Genomic DNA, 24,894 nt, shown 5'->3' on the forward strand with positions numbered 1-24,894 from the left:
CTTTTTGTGTTACTTGGCCAGCAGTTCTGACAGCTCTGTAGCTCCTGACTTTTCTCCCCCTGGGTTAGAGTGGACCCTCATCTCCTTTTGGTCTAGAGGATGAGCAGTGGAGCGGGACTTGGGAGAACTGTGTTGCATTCACAGGTCAGCTACTAGCTTTCAGAGTGACCTTGAGCAAGTCACTTCCCCTCTCTGTGCCTCAGTTTCCGCATCTATAAAATGAGGAGAATGATACTGATCTCCTTTGTAAAGCACTTTGAGATGTATAGATAAAGAGTGATACATACGAGCTAGTTGTTATTATTATTACTATAAAATGAGGGAGGAGACAGAATGGCTTGGGTAGAAAAAGGGGATTCTGGATAGGGAAAATAGAGTAAGGCCATGTGTGATAAATGAAGGGGAGGAAGGGGTAGCTTCCTTTTATAGAGACCCAGCCAGCCAGTTAGCTATAAAATCCTTCTTGGTAGCTGTTCTCTACTTGCTTTACCTGTAAAGGGCTAAAAAGTCTGACTGCTATGCATAGGTAAAAGGAAGTACTTGGGCACCTGGCCAAAAGAGCCAATGGGAAGGCTAGAACTTTTTAAAATTGAAACAAGACTCTCCTTTTGTCTCTCTGTGGTGGCTGCTCTCCTGGAGAGCAGGGACAGGGTTGGACTATGCTGTAAGAGCTTGTGCCATGTATGAAAAATCATCAAATCATACCTAGAAACTACTCATTTAAAACCCCAGCTATGTAAGTAGATCAGGAAATATCTAGGAAGACACAACTAGGTTTATCTCTTTTATTTCTTTATGGCTTGTGGACTCCTCTGTACTAACCCCCAAATACTTTTGTTTTGCTTGTAACCATTAAGCTGGACCTCAAGAAAACCATTCTTGATGCTTAGTTATTATATCTGCTCTTTTAAAATTGAGCAACAGCCTAAGTTCCAGATATATTTTTTTCTTTTTCTTTTTAATAAAATTTACCTTTTTTTAAGAACATGGTTAGGATTTTTGTGTCCTTAGAGGTTTGTACATGTTGTTTAATTAGCTGGTGGCAACATCTGCTTTGCTTTGTTTTCTTTCTCAGCTCTTCCCTTGCGGGCCACCAGTGCCGGAGTAGGGCATCAGCCTTGACACCGACAAGTGGTAATGTAACTTATGTCACCCAAGGGTGTGAAACAACACCGCCGAGTGACATAAATTATATCAACAGAAGTGCCGGTGTGGGTAGCAGTGTGTTGGTGGGAGAGCTACTCCTACCAACATAGTTACAGCAGCTTGTGGAGGTTGTTTTATTATGTTGGTGAGAGAACTCTCTCCCGCTGGCATAGAGCGGCTACACAAGAGATCTTACAGTGGCATGGCTATATCAGTACCACTGTAAGCTCATGAGTGTAGACATGGCCTTAGTGAGGAAACGCGTCAAAGGCATTTTGGATGGGGATGAAGGACAGGGAAAGTTGAAGGGTGGAGTGGGGGAAGGAGAGATTTAGAAGGGGGAAGAAGAAAGTAAAAAGAGAATTATTTACAGCTATACACACCCAGCATTTAATGATCTGCCATCCTCTTCTTCCATAATTAACTATCAGCCTGAGCTGGCTGGCTGTTGAATGTCAAGGTTAATAAGATATCCCATCAGTATGAATGAACACTGCTCTCTTGCAAAGCATATGCATTCCAGATACTGCCCTCACAGCAAATAGCATCAGCATAGCATGAGCTTCACAATAAGCAAATGCACAATTGGTTTTATTCAGCATAGAGCATTGGCAATGGGTTTTATTCAGCAGTTTTCTGTTCATCTGCATGCATTTAGTACACATTGTTCATTGCAGTTTAATCTTAAACCTACTTTGGCACTGAACCTGAACCAGATTCCTGTAGGAATCTGGGATGTCTTGTGATTAGGGGGGTTTTTTTTTGCTATGTTTGTGTTGTGCCCATTTTGTGATTCTTCTAAAAATGTCCACTATCCTTATGCTTACCAGAAAGCTGGCCATCACTTGCTATTAACCTGTGCAATATATTATAACCTGTGCTTCATTATGTAAACTAAACCACAAAGTGGTGGAGTTATTGACACTACTATAAGATGTGTACTTATGTACAGAGAAGGAAATATGCTGCCTTGTTGAGCTCTATCTTGTCCTACTCTCCCTTAAGCAGTTTCTGAATGCTAGGAGTCATTTCCTGCTGATCCCATGCAATGCAACAATATTGTTCATCACATTCCTAGCATTTTCATCCAGACATGCACTTCACAGGATAGAATTATAGACTCATAGAACTGGAAGGGACCTCAAGAGGTCATCTAGTCCAGCCTCCTGCACTTATGATAGGACTAATTATCTACAGCATTCTTGATAGGTGTTTGTCTAACCTGCTCTTAAAAAATCTCCAGTGATGGCGATTCCACAACTTCCCTAGGCAATTTATTCCAGTGCTTAACCAACCAACCAACTTCCAACAGTTAGGAAGTTTTTCCTAATGTCCAACCTAAACCTCCCTTGTTGAAATTTAAGCCCATTGGTTCTTGTCCTATCCTCACAGGTTTAAAAAAAAACATTTTTCTTCCTCCTCCTTGTAACAACCTTTTAAATACTTGAAAACTGTTATCATGTCCCTTCTTAGTCTTCTCTTTTCCAGACCAAACCCAATTTTTTCAATCTTCCCTCAAAGATCATGTTTTCTAGACCTTTAATGATTTTTGTTGCTCTTCTCTGGACTCTCTCCAATTTGTCCACATCCTTCCTGAAATGTGGTGCCCAGAACTGGACACAACACCCCAGCTGAGGCCTAATCAAAGTGGAGTAGAGCAGAAGAATTACTTCTCATGTCTTCCTTGTAACACTCCTGCTAGTACATCTTAGAATGATGTTAGCTTTTTTTGCAACAGCGTTACACTGTTGACTCATATTTAGCTTGTAGTCCACTATGACCCCCAGATCCCTTTCTGCAGTACTCTTTCCTAGGCAGTCATTTCCCATTTTGTATGTGTGCAACTGATTGGTCCTTCCAAAGTGGAGTACTTTGCATTCGTCCTTATTGAATGTCATCCTATTTACTTCAGACCATTTCTCCAGTTTGTCCAGATCATTTTGAATTTTAATCCTATCCTCCAAAGCCGTTGCAACCTCTCTCAGTTTGGTATCATCCGCAAACTTTATAGGTGTACTCTCTATGCCATTATATAAATCATTGATGAAGATATTGAACAGAACCAGACGCAGAACCAATCCCTGTGGGACCCCACTCATTATGCCCTTCCAGCATGAATATGAATGGTTTTTCCAACCAGTTTTGCACCTACCTTATAGTAGCTCCATCTAGGTTGCATTTCCCTAGTTTATTTGTGAGAAGGTCGTGCGGGACAGTATCAAAAGCTTACTAAAACCAAGATATACTAAGTCTACCGCTTCCTCACTATCCACAAACATTGTTACCCTATCAAAGAAAGCTATCAGGTTGGTTTGACACGATTTGTTTTTGACCAATCCATACTAACAGTTACTTATAAACTTCTTATCTTCTACATGTTTGCAAATTGATTGCTTAATTATTTGGTCCATTATCTTATGCCAACTCAGTCATTTTAGGGAGCATTTTATTCTCATTGATATAGAAGTAATGTAAGTAAGATGGCTATCCATGCCACACTCAGGAACAGGAGCGGCACCAGGGTTTTGGGCTCCCTAGGCGGGGGTCCTTCTGCACTCCCGGTCATTGGCGGCAATTCTGCGGCGGGGGTGGTCCTTCTGCGCTCCCAGTCTTCAGGGCACTTCGGTGGCGGGTCCAGGAGCGAGTGAAGGATGCACCACAGAATTGCTGCCAAAGACCCGGAGCGCTGAAGGACCCCCCTGCCACAGAATTGCTGCCCCCCCAAATCCTGGCACCTTAAAAGGAAGCGCCAGGCCTGCTCAGGAAGGGGTGATATTGTCCTAGTTTATTATCCTTTACTTTGGAAAGAAGCAGCAACTAATGATTCTAAAACATTCTTTTTCACTTTCAAAGAGGAGAAGAAGAGAGCTAGTTGAATAGTAAAATGGGCCTGAGCTGACATGGATCTGAACTTTCTCAAGTTCCCGAAGATCAGGGATATTCGTATCTGGGATTTTGGTTTGGGCTAGGTCTAAGTAAATTGTTAAGTTAATATGAGCTAAACCTTGGAAAGGTCTCCTGCGCACAGGGGCGACTCTATGTTTTCTGCTCCCCCAAGCACGGCAGTCAGGCAGGCTTCGATAGCGTTTCTGCGGGAGGTCCGCCAATTACGCAAATTCAGCAGCAGTTCTGTGAGTGATCTGCCAGTCTCACGCCTTCATCGTACCCGCCGCCGAATTGCCGCCGAAACCACGGAACCGGCAGACCTCCGGCAGAAACGCCACCAAAGGCTGCCTGACTGCCACCCTCACAGCAACCAGCAGCCCACCCCAGGCACGTGCTTGCTGCGCTGGTGCCTGGAACCGCCCCTGCCTGCGCGTATATTTCCACAAGAAGAATTTTCACTAGATGGAGGGGAGAGAAAGAAAGAATTTAAATGCCACTGGCAGATGATCTCTGGCGCTCATCAGAAACAAGAGACGCTTCATAGAGGAAATTATATTCTCTAATATTTCCTATACATGTTTTCATGTTATCACGTTAAGATAGTTCATAGGAAGCACTTGTCACATCTTTTTCTGGGATGAATTCAAGAATAAAGAGTCTTTTCTTAAAAAAAAAAAAAGTACACAACCAAAGAATCTTCTAAAATTGTCCACTATCCTTATTCTTGCCAGAATATTGGCTATCACTTATTATTAACTAGTATAGTTTAACCTGTGCTTCATTATGTAAACTGAGCCACACAGTGGTGGAGTTACTGACACTACTATGAGATGTGTACTTGTGTACAGAGAAGGAAACACATGTTGCCTTAAATGGCCCAGAATATCAGGGTTGTTACATGTGTATTGTGTTGAGCACTGGATATATTAATGCACATTCTAGTTATGTCAAATGACGCTAAATTATAAGGCGCATAAACATCGAAATTGGCAGTTTAAACATAGTCCAAATGATTTAAAAACTCTTGTATGGTTCCCAGTCTTTGCTCAGAGGAGGCTCAGACAGAATAAAAATGAAGAATGAATGATCTTTTGTGGAATAAAGTGGGTACAGTGCAAATGCACTGGAGATAAACCCTGACAGACATTTTCTTAAATTCCATCCATCTTCACCTCATAAAAGTACTCAAAGCCTTATAAATAATTTAAAAAACTAATGGACATGGTTTTTAAACAATGTGAGCCTGCTCTTAAACAGGCGGGTCATGAGCAGATCTGCAAAGGTGGAAATGGAAAATACACGGCTTCTATGCTATGGTTACCTTGAGAGGCAGAAAGGCATGGTGCAGTGTGTTAGTGCAGCCTTTCTCAGTACCACTTCTCTGTTAGGGCTCAGGCCTGAGCACTTTGACCTTGCTGTAGCAATGCACTTACGCATGTGCTTAACTTTAAGCAAGCAGATAGTCCCACTCACTTTCTTTGCTGGATGAGGGCCAGAAGGCTCTTGCAACTTGCAGGAATGAGCCCATATAGGTTAGTAGCAAAGACATAGTGTCTAATGACATCAGAGTGCCCCCATTCTTACAGAAACAAACACTCTTTCATTGGACACACACACACACACACACACACACACACACACAGGTCAACATTCTAGGGAATCTGATCTTTAATGTGCTCAACCATCCCTTATCAGTTCATTATTCACCAACTCATCTTTGTATGCAGGTTCTCACTCAGTCTTAGGTATGAATCTATAGCCCTCTTTAGCAGTATATAGTTTATTGCACCATTTAACAGGCACTTCAATGAAGGGCAGGCATCTGCCCAGAAACCTACCTGCTACTGTTTTGGAGCCTCATATTGCAATGCACACTTCTAGGGGATACTGGAATCACTGTCTTTAAATGGATCCGTGATCTGATAGAGACAATTGTGATGATAAATTCATAGCTGTGTGATGCACAAGACTATGACAACAGTAAATGTCTCACTGGCTAAGGCTGTCATATCCTTGTCAATAATGACCAGGAAATGCAGAAGTCTGACTGTGTTCTTTATTTTTCATTTCCATTCTGACATAACATTAAGAAGTTAAAGTAAAATGCTGATCTCCAGGCAATACAATTCCTGGAAGTTTAAAAATTATTCTGTCTCCAACCTTCTGCCTCATAATAACGCCATCCAACACATAGTACAATTACCACAACATGCATGACCTATTTCTTAATTGCAGGGATGAGACTGGCTATTTTTTGCTTATTGAGATCAGATGCATTTTGCTTCCTGTTAATCTCAGAGCAATTCCACTGGAAATATACATAAACATATGGAGATCAGTTACCACTATATTTCTTGATAGCTGTATAATTAATTTCTGTTGACAATGTACTTACTATTAAAGTCTAATCCAATCACTATAAGTAGGTAAATAGCAAATCCAGAATAGATAACTTCCCCATAGAGCCAAATAATTAACTTTTAGAGAGAGACTAATGCCTCTCCATAGGTGAAATTTAATAGGATATCTTTATATGTAGTGTTATGAACTATGTTTGTCACATTGTTCATACCAATTCCTTCATCACCAAACCTGAGACGGTGATCTGCAAAGCAGTAATCATGTAAAGGAGAAACAAAATAAGACTATTAAAGAGACAGGAGTCATATTACCTTCAAGGAAAAATTATGTCTGGAATCTAAAATTTCCAGCCTGCTATTATGCAATTTAAACAAAAATATCTACATTTGAGGTCAAGAACACTTTTATGTAGTCTTTCAAGTCTTCTCTGAAAACTGAAGTTTGTTTGTTTTTTAAAGCAAAAATAGAGATTGTCAAATTAAAAAAAAATGTCTTGTGATGTCAGCAAAAGTGGGACAAGGGAAAATGAGTTTTATGGCATGACAAAACCATCACAGCAACTTTTCAATCTGTAAAAGAATACCAGGACTGGAATTGTAAGAATTCTTAAATCAAGTAAGGAAGGCAAGAGGGATGAAAAGATGCTCTGTGGTAAGGCTATAGAGCCTTCCTTTCTCAGGCACCAGTTTGAATCCAATCTGTATCCAGTTTTGTAGTGATTGAGAGTTGATACAGGCTCATGACTGTATGTTGGTGAAAGCTATGCAAAAAGCACCATTACAATTAGCTCTAGTCAGCACCACTGTTGACAGTTTAAACTGCAGAGATGGAATGAGCATGTAGATTGAACTTTCCCTTTTGAAGTGGCCATATTGGAAATGGGTTAATCTGCAGTGGTGAGGAATTGGTTATTTCTGTAGCCCACAATGTATGGTATCTATGAGATAAATGATCCCAGTCTTCTTTAAGATTTTTCTGGAACTTCTCACAAAGACAAAATTCAGGAGAGGAGAGGAGGGGAGGTTCCAGTGCTATATGAGGAAACCTACACTGCATTTGAATGTATCAGACCTGGCTCAAGCTATCAACACCTTCACAAGGAGTAAATTTGCTTCATAGTTTCTTGGGGTAAAAAATATGAGTGCAATGAATTGTGGAAGTACTAGGAACCTATGAAAATTATAACAGACAAGACAATTGAGGAAGGTCAGAAAAAATCAACTTCTTTTAGGCATACTGTTTGAGAGAGAGAGGACTAAAATCAACAGAAAAAGGTGGGGTGCAGGACTGTTTGATTTGTTTCTAAACTTCAAAACAAGAGGGGGTAAATGTCTAAATGTAGCATTTTAATGTCAGTTCATGGGGAAGCTGATGAAGGAACAAATCCTTTGAGTGGGACTGGGGAACTCTAAAGGGATGCTGCAGATGCAGACAAAGTTGGGGCTGTAAAACTTTCCAACAGGCATGCCTCCCAGTTACAATGTGAATGTGCAAATTAATTGTACAGCTAGTTTAGATTTTTTTTAAATTATTACAGGAAAATGCAAGGCTCAATCTTCCAAATACAGCTACTGCCATCTATTGATGTCCTGCTGTTGTTTTATAAAACACTTTTGTTTACCTTTCAGATCAGCATCTTCATGACCCATTTGTCCAACTACGGGAATGACCGCCTGGGGTTATATACCTTTTTGAATCTGGCCAACTTTGTTAAGAGCTGGACTAACCTAAAACTGCAGACCCTGCCTCCAGTTCAGCTGGCTCACAAGTACTTTGAACTCTTCCCTGAGCAAAAGGACCCTCTCTGGCAGGTAATACAACATACCTGTCAATAGTCCCACACATAATTCTTCAATTACAATGCACTTCTAAAATCTTTTGCAAAAAGACACTTTAAAAATGAAGATATTTTATTTTGTTTTAAATGCCTTTTTGGATTCATTTTATTTTCTTCAAAGACAGCTTTGACTGAGAATATATTTGCATATTTGTTAGCTGTTGTGTGGCCTGCATAGATAAAGCAGGGCACTTGCTTAAACTCAGTCAAATACCAGCCATTTTAAGAGCAGCTGGTTGCTGTTTATTTGGGCTTCCCATCCCTCTTCCCTCTTGTTTTCTTGATGCATCACATTGTATTAACTTATCTAGATGAACAATCATTAGGATGAAAACAGATGAGCGAGATCTACCACAATGAAGATTCATTGTGCCCATTAATATGGAATCACTAGCATTAACTCACTGCAGCTATAGTAAGGATTCCCAGAATACAATATCCCCTTCTTTAAAACAGCAAGGAAAAAATCCTCTATGGGAGACAGTGATTAGCATAAACAGTTACTTTGAAAATAAAGAAGTGTCTTACCCCAACTCAATAATGACTAGTTCCCACCTCCATTTGAAATAAACGCCAATGCTACCCATAAGGCCAGGACTGCAATTGTCAAATAATTATCACATATTCATGGTTCTTCTCTGATTCAACACATGATATGCCAAAACATACTCTCAGTTACACAAGTGTAAATCCAGAATAACTCAAAGGAAACATGTGCACTTGTTTCAGATTTGCAGTGGTAAAAGAGAGCAGAATTTGTTTTTTAACTAGTTTTGGCAAGATCTGCAGCTAATGTATATATTGGCCTAGCTTCCGTTGATAGATCTATACTGATTTGCACCAGCTAAAAATTTGTCCCATTATATTTGGTTAACTTAATGCATTAACAAATCAGGTCTACCATTACCTGCCTATGCAAATGCAACATCAGTGTAATAACTTCTTACTTTTTTCTTCAGGTTTTCTATTCACACATTTTTATTTTGCATTAACATGTAGTAGAAAGTTAGTGTTGAATAATATCCTAAATTTCTCTTTTTTTCCCCCTGTCTTTTGGATTATTATGTAAATTTAAATTGTCACTAACTGCTATATATTTGAAACTTCTTTGTCACCTAATAAGTAACATGAATAGCTAGAAGGCATAATAGTAATGGGTAATTTTAACCATAAATGGAAATTTGGTTATTAATTCTTAAACTTAATTTTTATTCCTTTTAAATCTAAAATGAACTTAGGCCTCAATCATGCAAGGCCCTTAGGCAAGTGCTTTAATTTTAAGCACATGAATAGTCTCATTGACTCATTTGCTTGATCAGTGCCATAGTGATTGTGAACCGTATCAGACTGGCAGAACTAAAGAATAGTGTCCTCTACAGATAGAGCACAAGAAGGATTTGTGCCAGCTTCTCCAGACTGCTGTACATCAGCCTTGACTTAGAGAGATTTCCTATAGGGATGAGAAGGCAGTTCAGGCTCTGTGCCTCAGAGAAGAGATTGTCAACAAGACTTTTAATTATGTTGTGGATATTGGTTCCCTAGGAACTGAATTATAACCATCGACTCATGTTGTAAACTGCACCATACAAAATTGTATCATGATGACTTTCCGTCACTAGAAGAGCAAACAACTTGATCAATTAATTTCGCTTTATTTTATACCCATGAAATATCTGCAAGCAGATTTCACTTCAAATGTATTAGGCTAATCTTTTTAGATTTTTTTGAAAAATGAGAAATTTGTTCAATTTAAAAAAAAATGGAAAAATGAAAATGGGCTGTGGGGTGTGCAGAGAGTAAAAGCAAAAAAGACTTTCTGGATTAAGACTTTAAAAATAACAAATTTAAGAATGAACGAGTATTCTCCCCCAATTTTCCATTTCATAACTTTTGTGTTTGAAAAATGCTGACCAGCTGTAATACACTTAAAATCTGGGGACATACCTTATATCAGATGTAAATGAATTTATTTTAGCTGAGCTACACTGATTTATATCAGCTAATGAGTTGATCCTGTTATTTTAGTGAATCTTCTAATTTGAGCTGCGTGTAGTTGTGATTGGTCAGGTAATTCTCATGGTGTGCCTATTCCTGACTGCATGAGTATGTAAGCATTTCCAGCAGAATACTGGAATTCACTTCTTTCTTTACTTATTCTGAACATTTGTATCATGTCAGCAAAATAACCTCCCGTCTTAGTTTTCAAATGCTTATTTACAATGGAGAGGGGAGAAATTACATTTATCTATCTATATCAGTCCATCTGTCTATCCATTTACGAAGTGCAGAGCACATTTATGCCCTAATGTAAATGAGTATTCTGAGTTCCCTTATTGCATTCTGTATTTCAGACACCATTGTAACAACACTATGCTTATTTTGAGGCCCTGATTCTAAGAATCTGGACACCTGAAGTGATATTCTAGCTCAGCCAGAAGTTATGGGCTTGATGCAGGAACCATTTGGTAAAATTTTCTGGTCTGTTATGGAGGAGATATTTTCTGGGCTTAAAAATTGATGAATCTATAAATATAGAAGTCCCATGCATGTAATACATAGGGAGAAAGAAGGAAATGTTATAGCCTCACAAGATTTTCATTTTGACACTGATCCTGCAAAATGTACACAATTGCTCAACTTTACTAATTTAATTGGGATTACTCTAGGTCTTGATCCCGCAACATATGGAACACTTTGTTCCCAGTGTGCCAGAACGCTCAAGCATGTGCCTAGCATTCTTAATTGATTCAGCAGTTGGGGCCAGAGTGCTTAGTTCCTTGCAGGACTGAATTACTGGAGTGAAATTTGAAAAGTGTTGCCACTGACTTCAATCATGCTAGGTTTTCACCCTCGTGCATAAAATTAAATATGTGTGTAAATTCCTACTGCAGCAGGGCATTTGAAATTTCTTCCAGTGAGGTAGAAATAATTGTCTTTTTTTCCCCTCAGAATCCATGTGATGATAAACGGCATAGGGATATCTGGTCCAGAGAGAAAACATGTTACCATCTTCCAAAATTTCTTGTGATTGGACCTCAGAAAACAGGTGAATTGCAATGACTTGAATAGAGGGCGTGAGTCTAAGCATATTGTAGCCCACTTTTTGGTGTTGTACATATTTATTTTGGAATAATGCATGATAGAGTAAATTAAAATGTATAGAGGTAATGCATTCTGAATAGAAACCAATTGCTGCTGTTAACTCTTCCATTGCTTATGGGGAGAAAGTGGCTTGGATAAAATAGGAACTCTCTTTCCGAACCATCAGCCACTTTTAGAACCAAGCCCAGGTTGTTGTCATAGTACTCCTACCAGATGAATTGTTATATCTCACAAAAATGCCTGTTCTCATGGGAATTCAAGTTGATTTTGCAGACTCAAGGGGCTTGAATAGTTTTGATAATACCTTTCTTTGAACTGGAAAGGCTCATGAGGTCAAAATAGCAACACTTTGCCTTTATACTCTTTCCTATTAAACTAAAGGAATACTTTTTCCCTAGTAATTATGGGATTGACTATGTTGGTGATAACTTTTGGGTAGGAGCAGTTAGCCTCATTACAAGGGAGGCTGCACATCAAAATAGTAGGCCATGTTTCAGATACTGTTCCCATGCTTTATTCCACTGCAATTTTCAGAATACAGGGGCAAATTTGCCCCCCTGCATAGGGTCAGCACAAGACATACCCTATTTTAAAATGGGATTTCGGTAGCACTCAGCTTTTCTACTGGCACTCTGTACAGAAGTGAATTTAATTCATAGAGAAGGTACAGCATTTCATTCCACCATAATAAAAACAATGCAGTTAGAAAAACTAGAAACCAAATATGGCCAATTACCAGAACTCAGTATACACCAATGTAAGGAACAATTTTGTGCTGATTACTTTCTCAGGAGTTGAAGGATAGTCAGACTTAAAGCATTTCACTCATGATGTTTTCATAAATTAAATTATATTATATTTTGTACAGTTGATACCTACCTCCTTAGTAAAGTGTTTTGGGATCTAAAGATGAATAGCACTATACAACAGCTAGGTATTTATATAGATCTCATGTAATCATTTTTCCTCAGAAACTGGTTTAAGTTTTAAGTTTTGTGTCAATGTGTTTTGCATTTTAGCAGACTTGTAATATGGAAGTAGTCAGAAAGTAGAACAAACATTCATAACAAACACACATGTTATTGTGCTGTGAGACACAAAGATAACTATTAAGAGCTCTGACCAAATATCTTCACAATGTTTGCAATCCTAATAAGAGTATTTATCACCTATATAGTCCCTTTCATTTGGAGATGTCAAAGTGCTTTATAAATTTAAACCCAACAAACACATCTGTGGGATAGTTAATATTATCACCATCTTACAGAAGATGGAAGCCCAGGCAAAGAGAAGTTTCCCAAGGTTGCATAGACTATGTCTACACATATGTGTGTGTAGAGTACAGACACTGCACCTCCCCAGAGCATGAGTATAAATAGCAGTGTAGACAGTGAGGCACTGCTTAGATGAGTGAAGACATGTAGAATCTTAGGGTATGTACCCTACACAGCTGTCTACATGCACTCATTTACACTGCTATTTTTAACAGTGTAGTGTCCTGCTGCCTCTCTCTGGCCAGAGCATTCACTGCCACATGTAGCTACCCACCACAACACGGATGTGGCCTGTTTTTCACTGCTGAATGGAGCTATACATACCCTACGTGCCACTGACAACGTAAACAGACCAGGATGAGTTAGTGATAGTCATTGATACACTAATTGCTGTTGGTCTCAGCATTAGGCATTCCCTCGAGAATATACCTTTAAATTCCTGTTCTCTTTTAAAAAACAAAAACAAAAAATATATACATTTCTCAACCAAGTCACCATAAATCTCAACCTGGAGGTAAGATGTGAAAAAAATCTTTACAAAGAGAGCTGTTTTAAATAGTGTATAATCAATTAATAGAAAGTTTAAAAAGAAGTTCTGCTGCAAGCTCATGTAACACCACACTTTTCATTTCCAGTAGCAAAATAGCTAGCATGAAACTGTCTTTCTTAGTGATTCCTACAAAGAGGCCATCCCAGATACTTATGACATTTAGGTCTGGTCTAACTCTGTAAGCATCTACATTAAAATGTGTCTCTAACTGATGTAATTTGCTCACTACGCTGACTTAATATCTCCACCTCCTCAAGAGGCGCTGTGCTTACAGTGTCAGTGTAGACACTGTGTTGCTTACATTGATTGTTGCTGCCTCTCAGAAGCTGTCCCACGATAGTTGGTGCAAGTGCTCCTGGTGAGGATGAACACTGCCGACACAAAGAGCATAGTGTGGACGTGCAAAAGTGACTTAATTACTGCAGTGGTTGTACATCAATGTAACTTAGGATTTCTTAATTTTGTAGTGTAGACTTGCCCTTAGTCTAGTTTGGTGGGAATTACCTTCTGCCTAAGCGATAATGTTATGTAACATCTAGCAATTCAGAGGAGATAACAGATATTGACAAAGACTGAAAGAAATGAAAACAGTCCTACAACAATTATTTATGAAAAACTGTAGAAAACATGCTTTGTTTTAACATGAAATATGTTGCAAAATTTAGGGTCAATTTCTGCCATTGTATGCACAAACATAGCTTCCTCTGATGGGAAGAGAAACCTCATGCCTGCATCAGAGCAGAATTAGGATTCTTGAGAATGAAAGAGTTAATGACCCCAGAACAAATAAACTTGCGTGTATTATCTGTTCATATTTAAAACTCCAGCATGCTAAGACATCCTTTCATTAATGAGAATTTATCTTATAAAAAACCCTTTTAAATGTTCCTCTTCATTTCTGCATAGTTGTTCAGAAATACTTGCTTAAATTTAAACACTTTAGAGGTATCTTACCCTTTCTAACTATGTCAAATAATCCTGTGTCTTGGTTTATTTCTCCTTTTAGGAACAACAGCACTTTATTTCTTTCTCCTTATGCATCCTTCTATCATCAGTAATCTCCCCAGTCCAAAAACTTTTGAAGAAGTTCAGTTCTTCAACGGAAACAACTATCACAAGGGAATTGACTGGTAAGAAAACTAACAAAAAAAAATTGTTTAAATCATACAAAACTGTAATACACTGCAATGAAGAATAGAAACAGACTACACAACATATTTTAAAAAATCACTGCAAACAACATTATCACAATGGCTACACTTAGTTTAAGAGAAATATTGAATTATTAGGTTAAAAATGTTGTGAAAACCGAGGAGATGGAAACGATTCATTGCCCATTTTTTCATACTACATAATGGAGAATATTTCATATTGCTATTGATATTACCAGAGTTCAGAGGCCTTTTATTAACTGAATTTCATTTTAAGATGCATGTCTATTTTTGTAGTTTTTGTTTATATCAGAAACATGTAGAGATTTTATCATAACAAAAGATGAGGGAGGTTGCAGATTTATTTTGTTAATCCCAATATACATCTGGATGCATGGCCTATATCCATGGAAGCATTCAAATAATATATGGCATAACGAACCTATAGTGACATTGCAGGAAGAAGAAGCAGAGGATAATTCTATATTGACTTTGTTTCTAAAACATCCATCTTGCTCTGCACAAAACAGAGGACCAGAGCTTCAGCTGATGTTAGTCAGTGCAGCTCCATTGACTGGCCCACAATCGGCAAATTAGATTAGAAGTGAAAAACCAAACCAATTTATTTCATGTTTTTCCATCTACAGAATTTTTATGTCCGTGATGAATTTATAATCCCTACTTTGGCCTGTTTACACCAGGTAAAGGGACTGCAGTAGGGCTAGGGGCTTTAAAGGGCACAGATGCAGCCAAGATAGAATTTCTCCAGCATGGCAACTGAGGAAGACATGCAGGCTGGCATAGGGAGCATTCTGGGACTGAAGCATGTAGAACTGCTTGGATTCCAGGTAGTGCTGCTGCTATAGCTATAACCCAAGTAGCCTCCCCCACCTGCACCCCCTTCCTGCCCCCGCAGACTCTCTAATTTATGCCAGGGACCACTCCATTCCTCAGAGCAATACAGAACTGGGAGGATGCAAAGGTGGCTTAAAGCCAATTATCCTCCCCTCCCACTGGGCGGCAGGTGCCATGGAACACCTACTAGAAGCACAGTCTAGAATCTCACTTCACATCTTTAATCTGTGCACACTTTGACTTCAAATGAGGAGTGCTTAGATGTGAATCTCCATCAACACTTTTTCCTTAGAGAGCATTTTTAACAATAAAAGAGTATTTCCAGTTATCTGCTGAATATTCATTATAAGTACAATTAGTACTTTCCTTATCACTAGTGGAAATCATTGCCAATACAGTCACAGTGTTTAGCTGTTCACATCATTGACCCCCCAGCCAGTGTTTGTTACTGTTACAACTTTAGAATGAATCTTTTTCCCAGCTGAGTTTTGATTTCTTCCATTTGTGAATTACGTTGGAAGATTAACATTTCCACGTGCTATGAAATGCAGAATATATGCATAAGACAATTTATTATTTTCTTAATTCAAATCATTGTCTCCTTCTCCCCAGGTATATGGATTTCTTCCCTACCCCTTTGAATGTCACCACTGACTTTCTGTTTGAGAAAAGTGCCAACTACTTCCATTCAGGGGAAGCCCCCAGACGAGCAGCTTCCCTGGTCCCCAAGGCCAAGATCATCACCATTCTCATTGACCCATCAGATCGGGCATACTCCTGGTATCAGGTAGGGAACTTTCCACTGAGAAATGGGCAATGAAATCAAAAACAGTGACTGGAAACTAATGCACACCCCTTCCAGAGCAGAGATGGGTTGGCTCAGGAAAAAAAAAAAAAAGAATCAACACCTGTGTTTTAAAAAAACGTTCAAACATATATAGCAACTTGACATATTTGTGCAGACAAATGGAATAGCCAGAGCAATGCCAAAAGAGTCATCTATAAAGTTAAACTAGGCATGAAGTAGAAAAATTCTGAAAACCTATGATAAGGTTTGTAAATAACAATATAAAGCGCTTAGTTCACCACTCCAGTTGACACTCCTTCCAGCCCCATCCTGAGCACATTCACAAAAGATTACGCAAGTCATAAGACGGTGGAGAAGCAGGCCCTATGACTGCATCTACCCTGGCAGAATTTGGACCTGTAATTCTCCATCATTGCGGCACCATCTTTCCCAACACTGGCAGAACTGTAGTAGGGTGATCAGACTCCCAATATTACAGGGACCGTCCTGATATTAAGGGCTTTGTCTTATATAGGCACCTATTACCCTCCCCGCCCTGATTTTTCACACTTGCTATCTGGTCACCCTAAACTGCAGTCTGAGATGGTAGACGGCTGTGTCCTGTCTACACAACAACTGCCAACTGTGCTACAAAATGTAGAGCTGCACTTGTGGCAAACTAAGGGTCCAACTGTTCCTAATGTATATGCAGCTCTAGTGCCTGATTCTCCACTGCCTTGCACTAGCTGGTGCATGCCTTTGCCAAGAGATTGCAAAAGTATGTGTGAAATGATACCAGTTCTGAATATTTCAATAAATTAGGCTCTATATGGTTTTAACGTGGGCTTGTTGGTCTCTACAAACAGTTATCTGAGTGTGTGAGTAATATCCCTTCTTAATAAAATAGATGATTCTCAGATTTTAAAGGTTGGAATGGATCACTTGGTCTGATCTCCTGCATAATACAGGCCACATAATTTCACCAAGTGCTCTCCTTCCTCAAGCCCACAACACATGAGAATGGAGAGAACCACAGATAATCTTCTTCCACTGAAACAGCCATAGGTTTTTGATTGGTAGTAGGGTTCTGTGTATGGTGATGGTGGTGGTGATGTTGTTATTAAGGGTATGATAACCACTAACATTTGAAAATGAGACCATTATCCATCTAGGATATTTCATTATATTAACACAATAGCAGTGAAGCTACAATTTGCTAAATTCTTAACTATGTTTGGAAGTCTGAAATACTACAGTTTTCACTTTTTTACTCAATTATGGCTTAATTTATTAGCTAATTACAGTTATTTATCTCTCAATTTTGTATGCTAGCACCAGCAATCTCATGAGGATCCTGCTGCTTTGAAGTTCAATTTCTATGAAGTGATTACATCAGACCATTGGGCTCCCTCAGAGTTAAGGACTCTCCAGAAGAGATGTCTGATCCCTGGGTGGTATGCTATCCATATAGAAAGATGGTTAACTCACTTTCCCACTTCCCAGGTAATTTCCTGCTAGCCATTTCACAAAGCTCACTGATTTTGGGAACAACAATCTCAATGTATACCATTATCGCATATAATCTTGTGATGCTTTTTCATTGATTTTGGAAAAAAATTCAAGGATATCTATATAAACACATGCTTAGATAAAATTCATCTTTACAAAAACCCTCCCGGAATACCTATTTCCTGACAAAAAACAGGTTAACACAACACACACCTATGGATGCTCCATATTCTCGATCATACCTTCTGCCCCTACAAAGAAAAATGGGTATGAAAGGAAAAGGTATATGTAGGGTAGTAAGCAATCTCCCCTGTGACTGCCTCATCTGACCAGGACTTAAAGAAACTCTGTGATGAAACTAGGAAGCACAGGCTGTGTCTTCTAGCTAGTCTAAGTGCTAGAAAGCCAAAAAGAGCTATAGGATCTGTTTCTATCCATGGCTGGCCTTTTCTGTTGCAAGGCCTCAAGTTGCACTACAAAGGGGGAAATAGACCAGTCCCATTGCTAATAAGTAAGAGGAGGGCTGGGTTTTTCAGTGACTTGTATCTTCTCCCTTTAGTCCTGCTTCTCTTTTGATAGGCAACAAGTACCGGCCTACGAGCAGCAGAGTTTGCATGGGATGCAAAGTTCCCAAAAAAATATGCCTGCAAGTTGGGGGATCTATGGCAGGTAGGACTTCCTGCAGCGAGTTGTTTACTCCCTCTCTGGTCCTGCTAAGGGAGGGGGACAACACTGTCCCACAAATTTCAGAATATGCATGGGATTCTGGGTCCTCAAGAAAGCCAGGACTCCAATTACCTGTTTGTGTTCTCTGTTCTTAAGGCTGAGCCTCCTGCTCCTAAGACATATGTTAAAGTTGCTCCCCCCTGCAGTAGTTAATTACATCACAGCAAATGCAGACATTGCTGTTAGGCATGCAGGTGCACATTGGCATATTTCTTGTAAAATTGGCTAGCAGCGTGTTTGCCTAGTTGCAGTGATTAATTTTACAAGATACACAACAATATGAACTCATTCTTTATAGTGTGCATGCAGAAAGTGCACTTATTGTGCTTATTAATGTGCACTCAAATAGTCAATCATTCATAAGCCCTCACAATAAATATGAAACACACCCATCCAAGTTAGTTAATATATGTACAGTTCTGTACTGCAAAAGCTTCTATAAATAACTTTATCAGCTAGACTCAAAGTCCAGTTCAGCACTGAGGTAGCTTTGCATCAGACCAGATTTTGTTAATGTACTTTTGAAAGATCTGTAATAATTACATATTGATTATCAGATACTGTCAATCTACTGAATCTGCATAGTGGTTACTATTTAATTACACCTCTACCTCGATATAACGCTGTCCTCGGGAGCCAAAAAATCTTACCCCATTATAGGTGAAACCGCATTATAGTGAACTTGATTTGATCCACCGGAGCATGCAGCACCCCTCTCCCCTTCCCCCCAGAGCACTGCTTTACCACGTTATATCTGAATTCGTGTTATATCGGGTGGCATTATATATGGGTAGAGGTGTACTAGATATTTACATGCTTATCTCTCTAAAAGCTCAGTGTGTATTTTAATGCTTTTGAATGTTTTGTATGTCTGACTTATCTGATCAAGCTTTTTTAAATCCATTTTTCTCAGTATTCTGTAAATCTTTGTGATTTTGATTTTATTCTTTGCCTGTGAATGCAAAAATAACTATATTGGGGGGAACAAGATAGTCACCCAAACAGTTCTCTCAGTTCTCACATGCAAGACTATACATCTCCAGCATGATGCAAAGCTGAAAGAAATTAAGGCTAGAAACAGCAGAATTGCACAACTGCTAATGATACTATATTACTTCAAATCCACCTTGCCTTCAATTATGTCACAGAGGAAGTGAGGTAGCTTAGTTTATTGAACTGAGTCTTTTGTCTTAAATAGACAATCTATCCTTACAGTTGCTAATTATTGATGGACAGCAGCTAAGAAGTGACCCAGCTACAGTGATGGATGAAGTGCAGAAGTTTCTGGGAGTCTCACCTCATTATAATTACTCTGAAGCGCTAACGTGAGTCTGTACCTTTAATCTCTTCTGTTGTATATGATTATGTACATCCATACTTCCCAGGGACAATTTATCATCAGTTACAAACAAAAAATGACATTAAAAGAATATTAAGATTGCAAGGTCAAGCATACAAAAATCCCCCACCTTGTGTATATCCATTCTGATGCAGACTTTCATTACATGATCACATACTATTTTCCCTATAGGACTCCTGCCTCATTCAGTGCACAGGATAGATGTGCTCACTGAATGAACAACTAGTCCATTTCTCCCCAGATCCATAGCTCAATGTGAGGCCCCAGAACTTATTTACTTCACCACATCCAAACTCTGCTCTGAAGACACAGTTATTAATTTCTTCATTGTTATTTCTATGGTGCTCCTCATTGTAGTTTTTAAGTACTTCACAAACATTATTCAGGTTAATTTTCACAACAGCCCTAAGAGGTGATGGGGTATTATCCCCATTTTACAGATAGGAAACTGAGACGCAGACACCAATGTCATAAATACACATAATCTTGCATGCCCAATTTGAGATGCATCTGGCCTGATTTTTGAACATTCTTAGCATTATATAGCATTTCATCTATTCAAAGCAGAGCTCCTACTGAATTCTGAGCATTCACAACTGCAACTGCACCTCTGCAAATCAAACACTAGGATCTCAAGTCAGGCACCCAGAAAAAGAGAGAAACTCAATTAGTAATCACCTGTGAAAAGTATGGTTTAAAGGACTTGTTAAAAATCACACAGAAAATCTGTAGCAGAGGCAGTGATAGAATCCAGTTACCTAGTGCATCATTTAACAGCCTTAATCATGAGAGTTTCCCTTCAACTGTAAGAGCTGTGGTTTTTTAACATGGGTGAAGTAATGTATTTTTCCCTAATCTTGTTCTCAGAAACAGCTTTGTTGAAACTTCCCAAAAAATTCAGCCCGAGGAAAACACCCAACAGGGAAAATTTAAGCTTTAAAGTTTGGCGAAGTTATAAGCAACTGAAAAGAGGATCTTATAATGGGAAGTGTCAGGCAGCCTATAATATTTAGTTTAAGCTCATCCCCCAGTGTGAGGCCCAAAAGCAATCAGAGGAATATCCTCCCTGTCTAGTGTGCCTTTGATACACTTTCCATTGATTTCAATGGTCATGGATCAGTGAAATTCTTACCAAAGTGCCTGTTATGAGTTCAGTTCAGGTCTGAGATCTACACATGTAGGAGACCCGAAGGGTATAGATTTCCCCTGGATCACATGAAAGGGTGGTTAACTATCTCCCTGTCCTTTCCCAGTCTCTGCAGAGAGATCCCCATCAGCTCTGGGATCTCTGCAGGAATTTGGATTGGGTGGATATTAACCCTCCCAGACCAGTAGTAAATAAGGCAAGAAGCTTTTACACTGAGTTTTTCCACACTGGGGAACCTCTCTTATAGTTGAATCCCAGAGGCAAGTACTGTATTGGAGCCAAGAAACCAATAGCCTCTTAGGAAGGTGAAGGGCTACAGGGGGTCACCAAAGCCAATGTGCAAACATTCAGCATCTGCTTGGGTGGTCATTGTCTCCTACAGATTCCTATGTCTATAGGGCTTGGGGTAGTAATCCGTTTCCAGTCCATAGTTAGGGAGGAGAAGCAAGTCCTACACACTTCCACCTCCATAGGAATGATACAGGGAGGAATGATACATAAGAATGATACAACCATAGGAATGACATAACTCCAGCAGGGAGTTTTCATCTCCCACACATTGCCTCAACTTTAAAGTGAGGGTAAGTCTACAATGGTTCCTCTTCAATCTTTTTCAGAACAAACAACACTTTGTGGGTTATACTAATCATTATACTAAATATAAGCCCAGAATTGTGCAAGCTTCTTCTTTAAAAAAAAAAAAGTCTCTTAAAAACATTGCTTTTCAAAATAGCTTTTCCTTGGTAAACAGTTTCATTTTCTGGAATGTAATTTTGTAAGTCCTTGGTTCATAATGTGTACAAAGTGCTGGCAGGAGTTTTGAATACACAGCTAAGCTCCTGATAGTTGCACACCTGCCACACTGCTCATCTTGCGTGCCTTTTGTTGTGTTTTCAATACATTTGGGGACAAAATTTTCCCTTCGGTAACTAAACTGAAGTCAGAGGAGTCACACACCAAGTATAAAGTTGGTCCTTTGCCTTTATTTAAACAGGAAAATGAGTTGTAAACAGTTCTATAAAATTATACAATCACAATTCAGAACACTGAGAAGGCAAGTGTGTGGAGGAAACACATAGGTTTGCATGGAAGAGGAAACAACATTAAACAATGTGGTAGCTTCACATTAAGAATGTCAATATAAAATCGATTGGATAGGCTTCTTCAAAGTCATTGCTGTTTATTAAGCATACAACATGCATTTTTAAAATTGTCAGAATGCAATTCAAGGACCCAATTGTGCAAACAGTACTGGGCAACAAGCTTATTGCCATGAGTAATCTATAAAAATCAATATGGCTTCTCACAGGAGCGTAAAATTCACCCTGGTGCAAAGAATAAGGGCTGTGCAACGCTTAAATGCTACTGAAGCTCTCAAAATAGGATGCAAGTGAGACATAAGTGCTGCTTATGGCCCTGCACAGAAGTAAATATTCAATAGTTAGTAAGCACTCCATCTAGCACTGAGTGCAGAATTAAATCCTAACCTTCACGTACACTACTAAACCAGACTTGGATTTTCCTTTTATTATTCTGATGCATTTGTAAAAACTGAAATTAAACTAATGCTGTAAGAATTAATCCCTATCTGTAAATATGCTCTGTGATCCTCAAGTAAAAAAATGCTAAAGAAAGATGTCACAATCCACAGGATTGGTGCTACATTTCCAGCTTTGAAACAGTTTCTAGGAGGAACTTCTTCAGTGTGCCAGACCCCCAAGGGGTCTGTCTCTCCTTGCACAAGTTAGGCCTCACCACCTTCTTAGACTGAACCTCTGGGCCTTCAGCACTGCTTCTTCACACCATGAGCTCTGATCAGCAAGTCCAACTGAGATAGGCTCATGGTAGAGATTTGTACAATCTTTGGGGATTAATGCACCTAACCAAGTATTTGTAGTGATACTCAAACAGCTTTGTCAAAACAGTAGGGTTTGTTAGCCAACTGGAACACAGCATAGGAAGACCTTAAGTTAGCACAGAGAAAGAAAGGTTAAAGCACAGAGCAAGTCCATTTTGGTTAGCCCAGAGCCCAGCCAAACTGTAATGAACCTCATTGTTCAAGCTCTCTTGGTCAGCCCCAGCAGCCAGCTCTTATCCTCCCACTTCACACCTTCTCGGTCCTTTGTTCTCAAGCTGGGGTCTTTTCTCAGCTTTCCTGCTGAGAGCTGGGAAAATCCATATCCCTCTTGGTCATTGGTTGCTAGGTGGCAATGTCCTAGTGACTGGGTTTTCCATAGTCTTACTAGCATTCCATTGATTTGGAGTCAGCCTCCACCAGTTCTTTTTTAAATGACCCATTCAGGCTCAGACAGCTAGATGACATTCATACGTATGTCTCCCACCCTCCCTTTCCCCCTACCACAGTTAGCCATACAAAATGCAGAGGAAACTGAGGCACACTTAGGCATCATAAAAATACTACAGAAAATTTCCACTTCATCATAAAAGGTAAGCTAAGTGTTTGTGGGAGCAAGGAGGAATCTGCCATGTAAATCAGGTAAATTAGACATTCATATACCTGTCTGAATGCAGTTACCAGATTTGCTGGCAAATACTACGTTAGGTGTGTGGTTATCTAATTTTGCCTCGGAAAATATCTATTTGCATGTGCAAGTACCCCTCAGAGGTTCAAAAATTAATACAGCCTCACTCACCAAGTCCCCACCCCCTTTTTTTTAAGATCCATCGCTATCCAGTTTCCTAGTTGCATCCTCTTGACCACAGGATGTCGCTACCTTGCCCTAACTGACTAGTTAGAGAAGGCATTAAACACATTGTTTCCACAAACACGTGCTCTGCAGCAGTTTGAGTTGGTAGTTCCTTTGTGGCTTTTTCTTCACTCTCCTCACCGTTGAGACAGAGAGAAGTGGGCATTGCATGTTCACATGGTTAACAGAGAGGCTCGGTAGTTGTGTTCCCCACTCAGAGAACGAAGGGGCTAGAGAGGTTGTGGAGAAAGATGGCCAGGCAGCACTAAGCTGCTGCTTTTCACAGCAGGGAAAGCCAGGCACAGAGCTAATACAGATCTAATCTGATCTGTCTAGACGGGGTGGGCAAAGTTTTTGGCCTGAGGGCCACATTGGGTTTCATAAATTGTATGGAGGGCCAGTTAGGGGAGAGAGTTGTGGCCTTGCCCCCACCTCCTATCTGCCCCCCCCCGGACTCCTGCCCCATTCAACCCCTCTGTTCCCTGACAGACCCCGGCCCACGCTGCCCCATCCAACCCCACCTCTCATTCCTGATGGCTTCCCCAAGACCCCTGCCCCATCCAACCACCCCTTCTCCCTGTTCCCAACTGCCTCCTGCCACCCCATCCAAACCCCCTCCTTCCTGACTGCCCCTTAAGACCCCTGCCCACATTCAATCCCCTGTTTCCCCCCAACCACCATCCACACTCCCTCCCTCAGCCACCACCCCAGACTTCTCTGCCCTCTATCCACCACCCCTTCCTCTCCCTGCCCCCTTACTGCGCTATAGCCGCACCATCCAGCTGGAGCTGGGCCACACTGCCACCACCACCACCACCACCCAGAACAGAGACTGGGTCAGGCCAGCTCTGCAGTTGTGCTGCTCCAGGAGCTCACAGCCCCACCACCCAGACTAGCATTGTGCCGGCAGCAGAGTGGGTGAGCTGAGGCTGCGGGGGCAGGAGGACAGCAGGGGAGGGGCCGGGGGTGAGCCTCCCAGGCCAGGAACTCGAGGGCCGGGCTGGATGGTCCCGCAGGCCGGATGTGGCCCGTGGGCTATAGTTTGCCCATCCTTGGTCTAGATTCTTATACAGCACTCTCCTGACTGCAGCAGATATGATTCAAGGACTGTTGCTTCCAAGTCTCCTGTCAGATAGTGAGACTATTTTGGAGACTGGAGGAATGCGCTATTAAGCTAAAGTGTGAGTCCTCTGTTACAATTAGCTCTGGAGATTCCACCACCTCCCTAGGTAACTCATTCTAGTTCTTCACCACCCTCCTAGTGAAATACTGTTTTCTAATATTCAACTAGACTTCCCCCACTGCAACTTGAGACCCTTGCTCCTTGTTCTGTCATCTGCCACCACTGACATCAGCTGAGCTCCATCCTCTTTGGAACTCCCCTTCAGGTAGTTGAAGGCTGCTATCAAATCCCCCCTCATTCTTCTCTTCTGCAGACTAAACAAGCCCAGTTTCCTCAGCCTCTCCATATAAGTCATGTGTCCCAGGCCCCTGA

The 24,894-nt window shown here is 40.2% G+C and overlaps 1 protein-coding gene across 10 annotated transcripts in view; it reads left to right on the forward strand.

The window, feature by feature from the left end:
- LOC115652604 (bifunctional heparan sulfate N-deacetylase/N-sulfotransferase 4) overlaps positions 1 to 24,894 on the forward strand; it is a 181,870-nt gene that overhangs the window by 143,495 nt on the left and 13,481 nt on the right. For 7 of the 10 annotated variants that reach the window (XM_030564875.1, XM_030564869.1, XM_030564866.1 and 4 more), the window contains 7 exons: positions 8,022 to 8,204; positions 11,180 to 11,276; positions 14,163 to 14,286; positions 15,775 to 15,949; positions 17,282 to 17,452; positions 18,038 to 18,127; positions 19,400 to 19,509. In XM_030564875.1, coding sequence (XP_030420735.1) covers positions 8,022 to 8,204; positions 11,180 to 11,276; positions 14,163 to 14,286; positions 15,775 to 15,949; positions 17,282 to 17,452; positions 18,038 to 18,127; positions 19,400 to 19,509 — 950 coding nt within the window. Of the gene's footprint in view, positions 1 to 8,021; positions 8,205 to 11,179; positions 11,277 to 14,162; positions 14,287 to 15,774; positions 15,950 to 17,281; positions 17,453 to 18,037; positions 18,128 to 19,382; positions 19,510 to 24,894 lie in introns of those variants that run through there. The other 3 variants (XM_030564874.1, XM_030564873.1, XM_030564876.1) reach the window with 3 other exon arrangements.

This window comes from Gopherus evgoodei, chromosome 5 (genome assembly GCF_007399415.2).
Source record: "Gopherus evgoodei ecotype Sinaloan lineage chromosome 5, rGopEvg1_v1.p, whole genome shotgun sequence".
Classification (NCBI taxonomy): domain Eukaryota; kingdom Metazoa; phylum Chordata; order Testudines; family Testudinidae; genus Gopherus; species Gopherus evgoodei.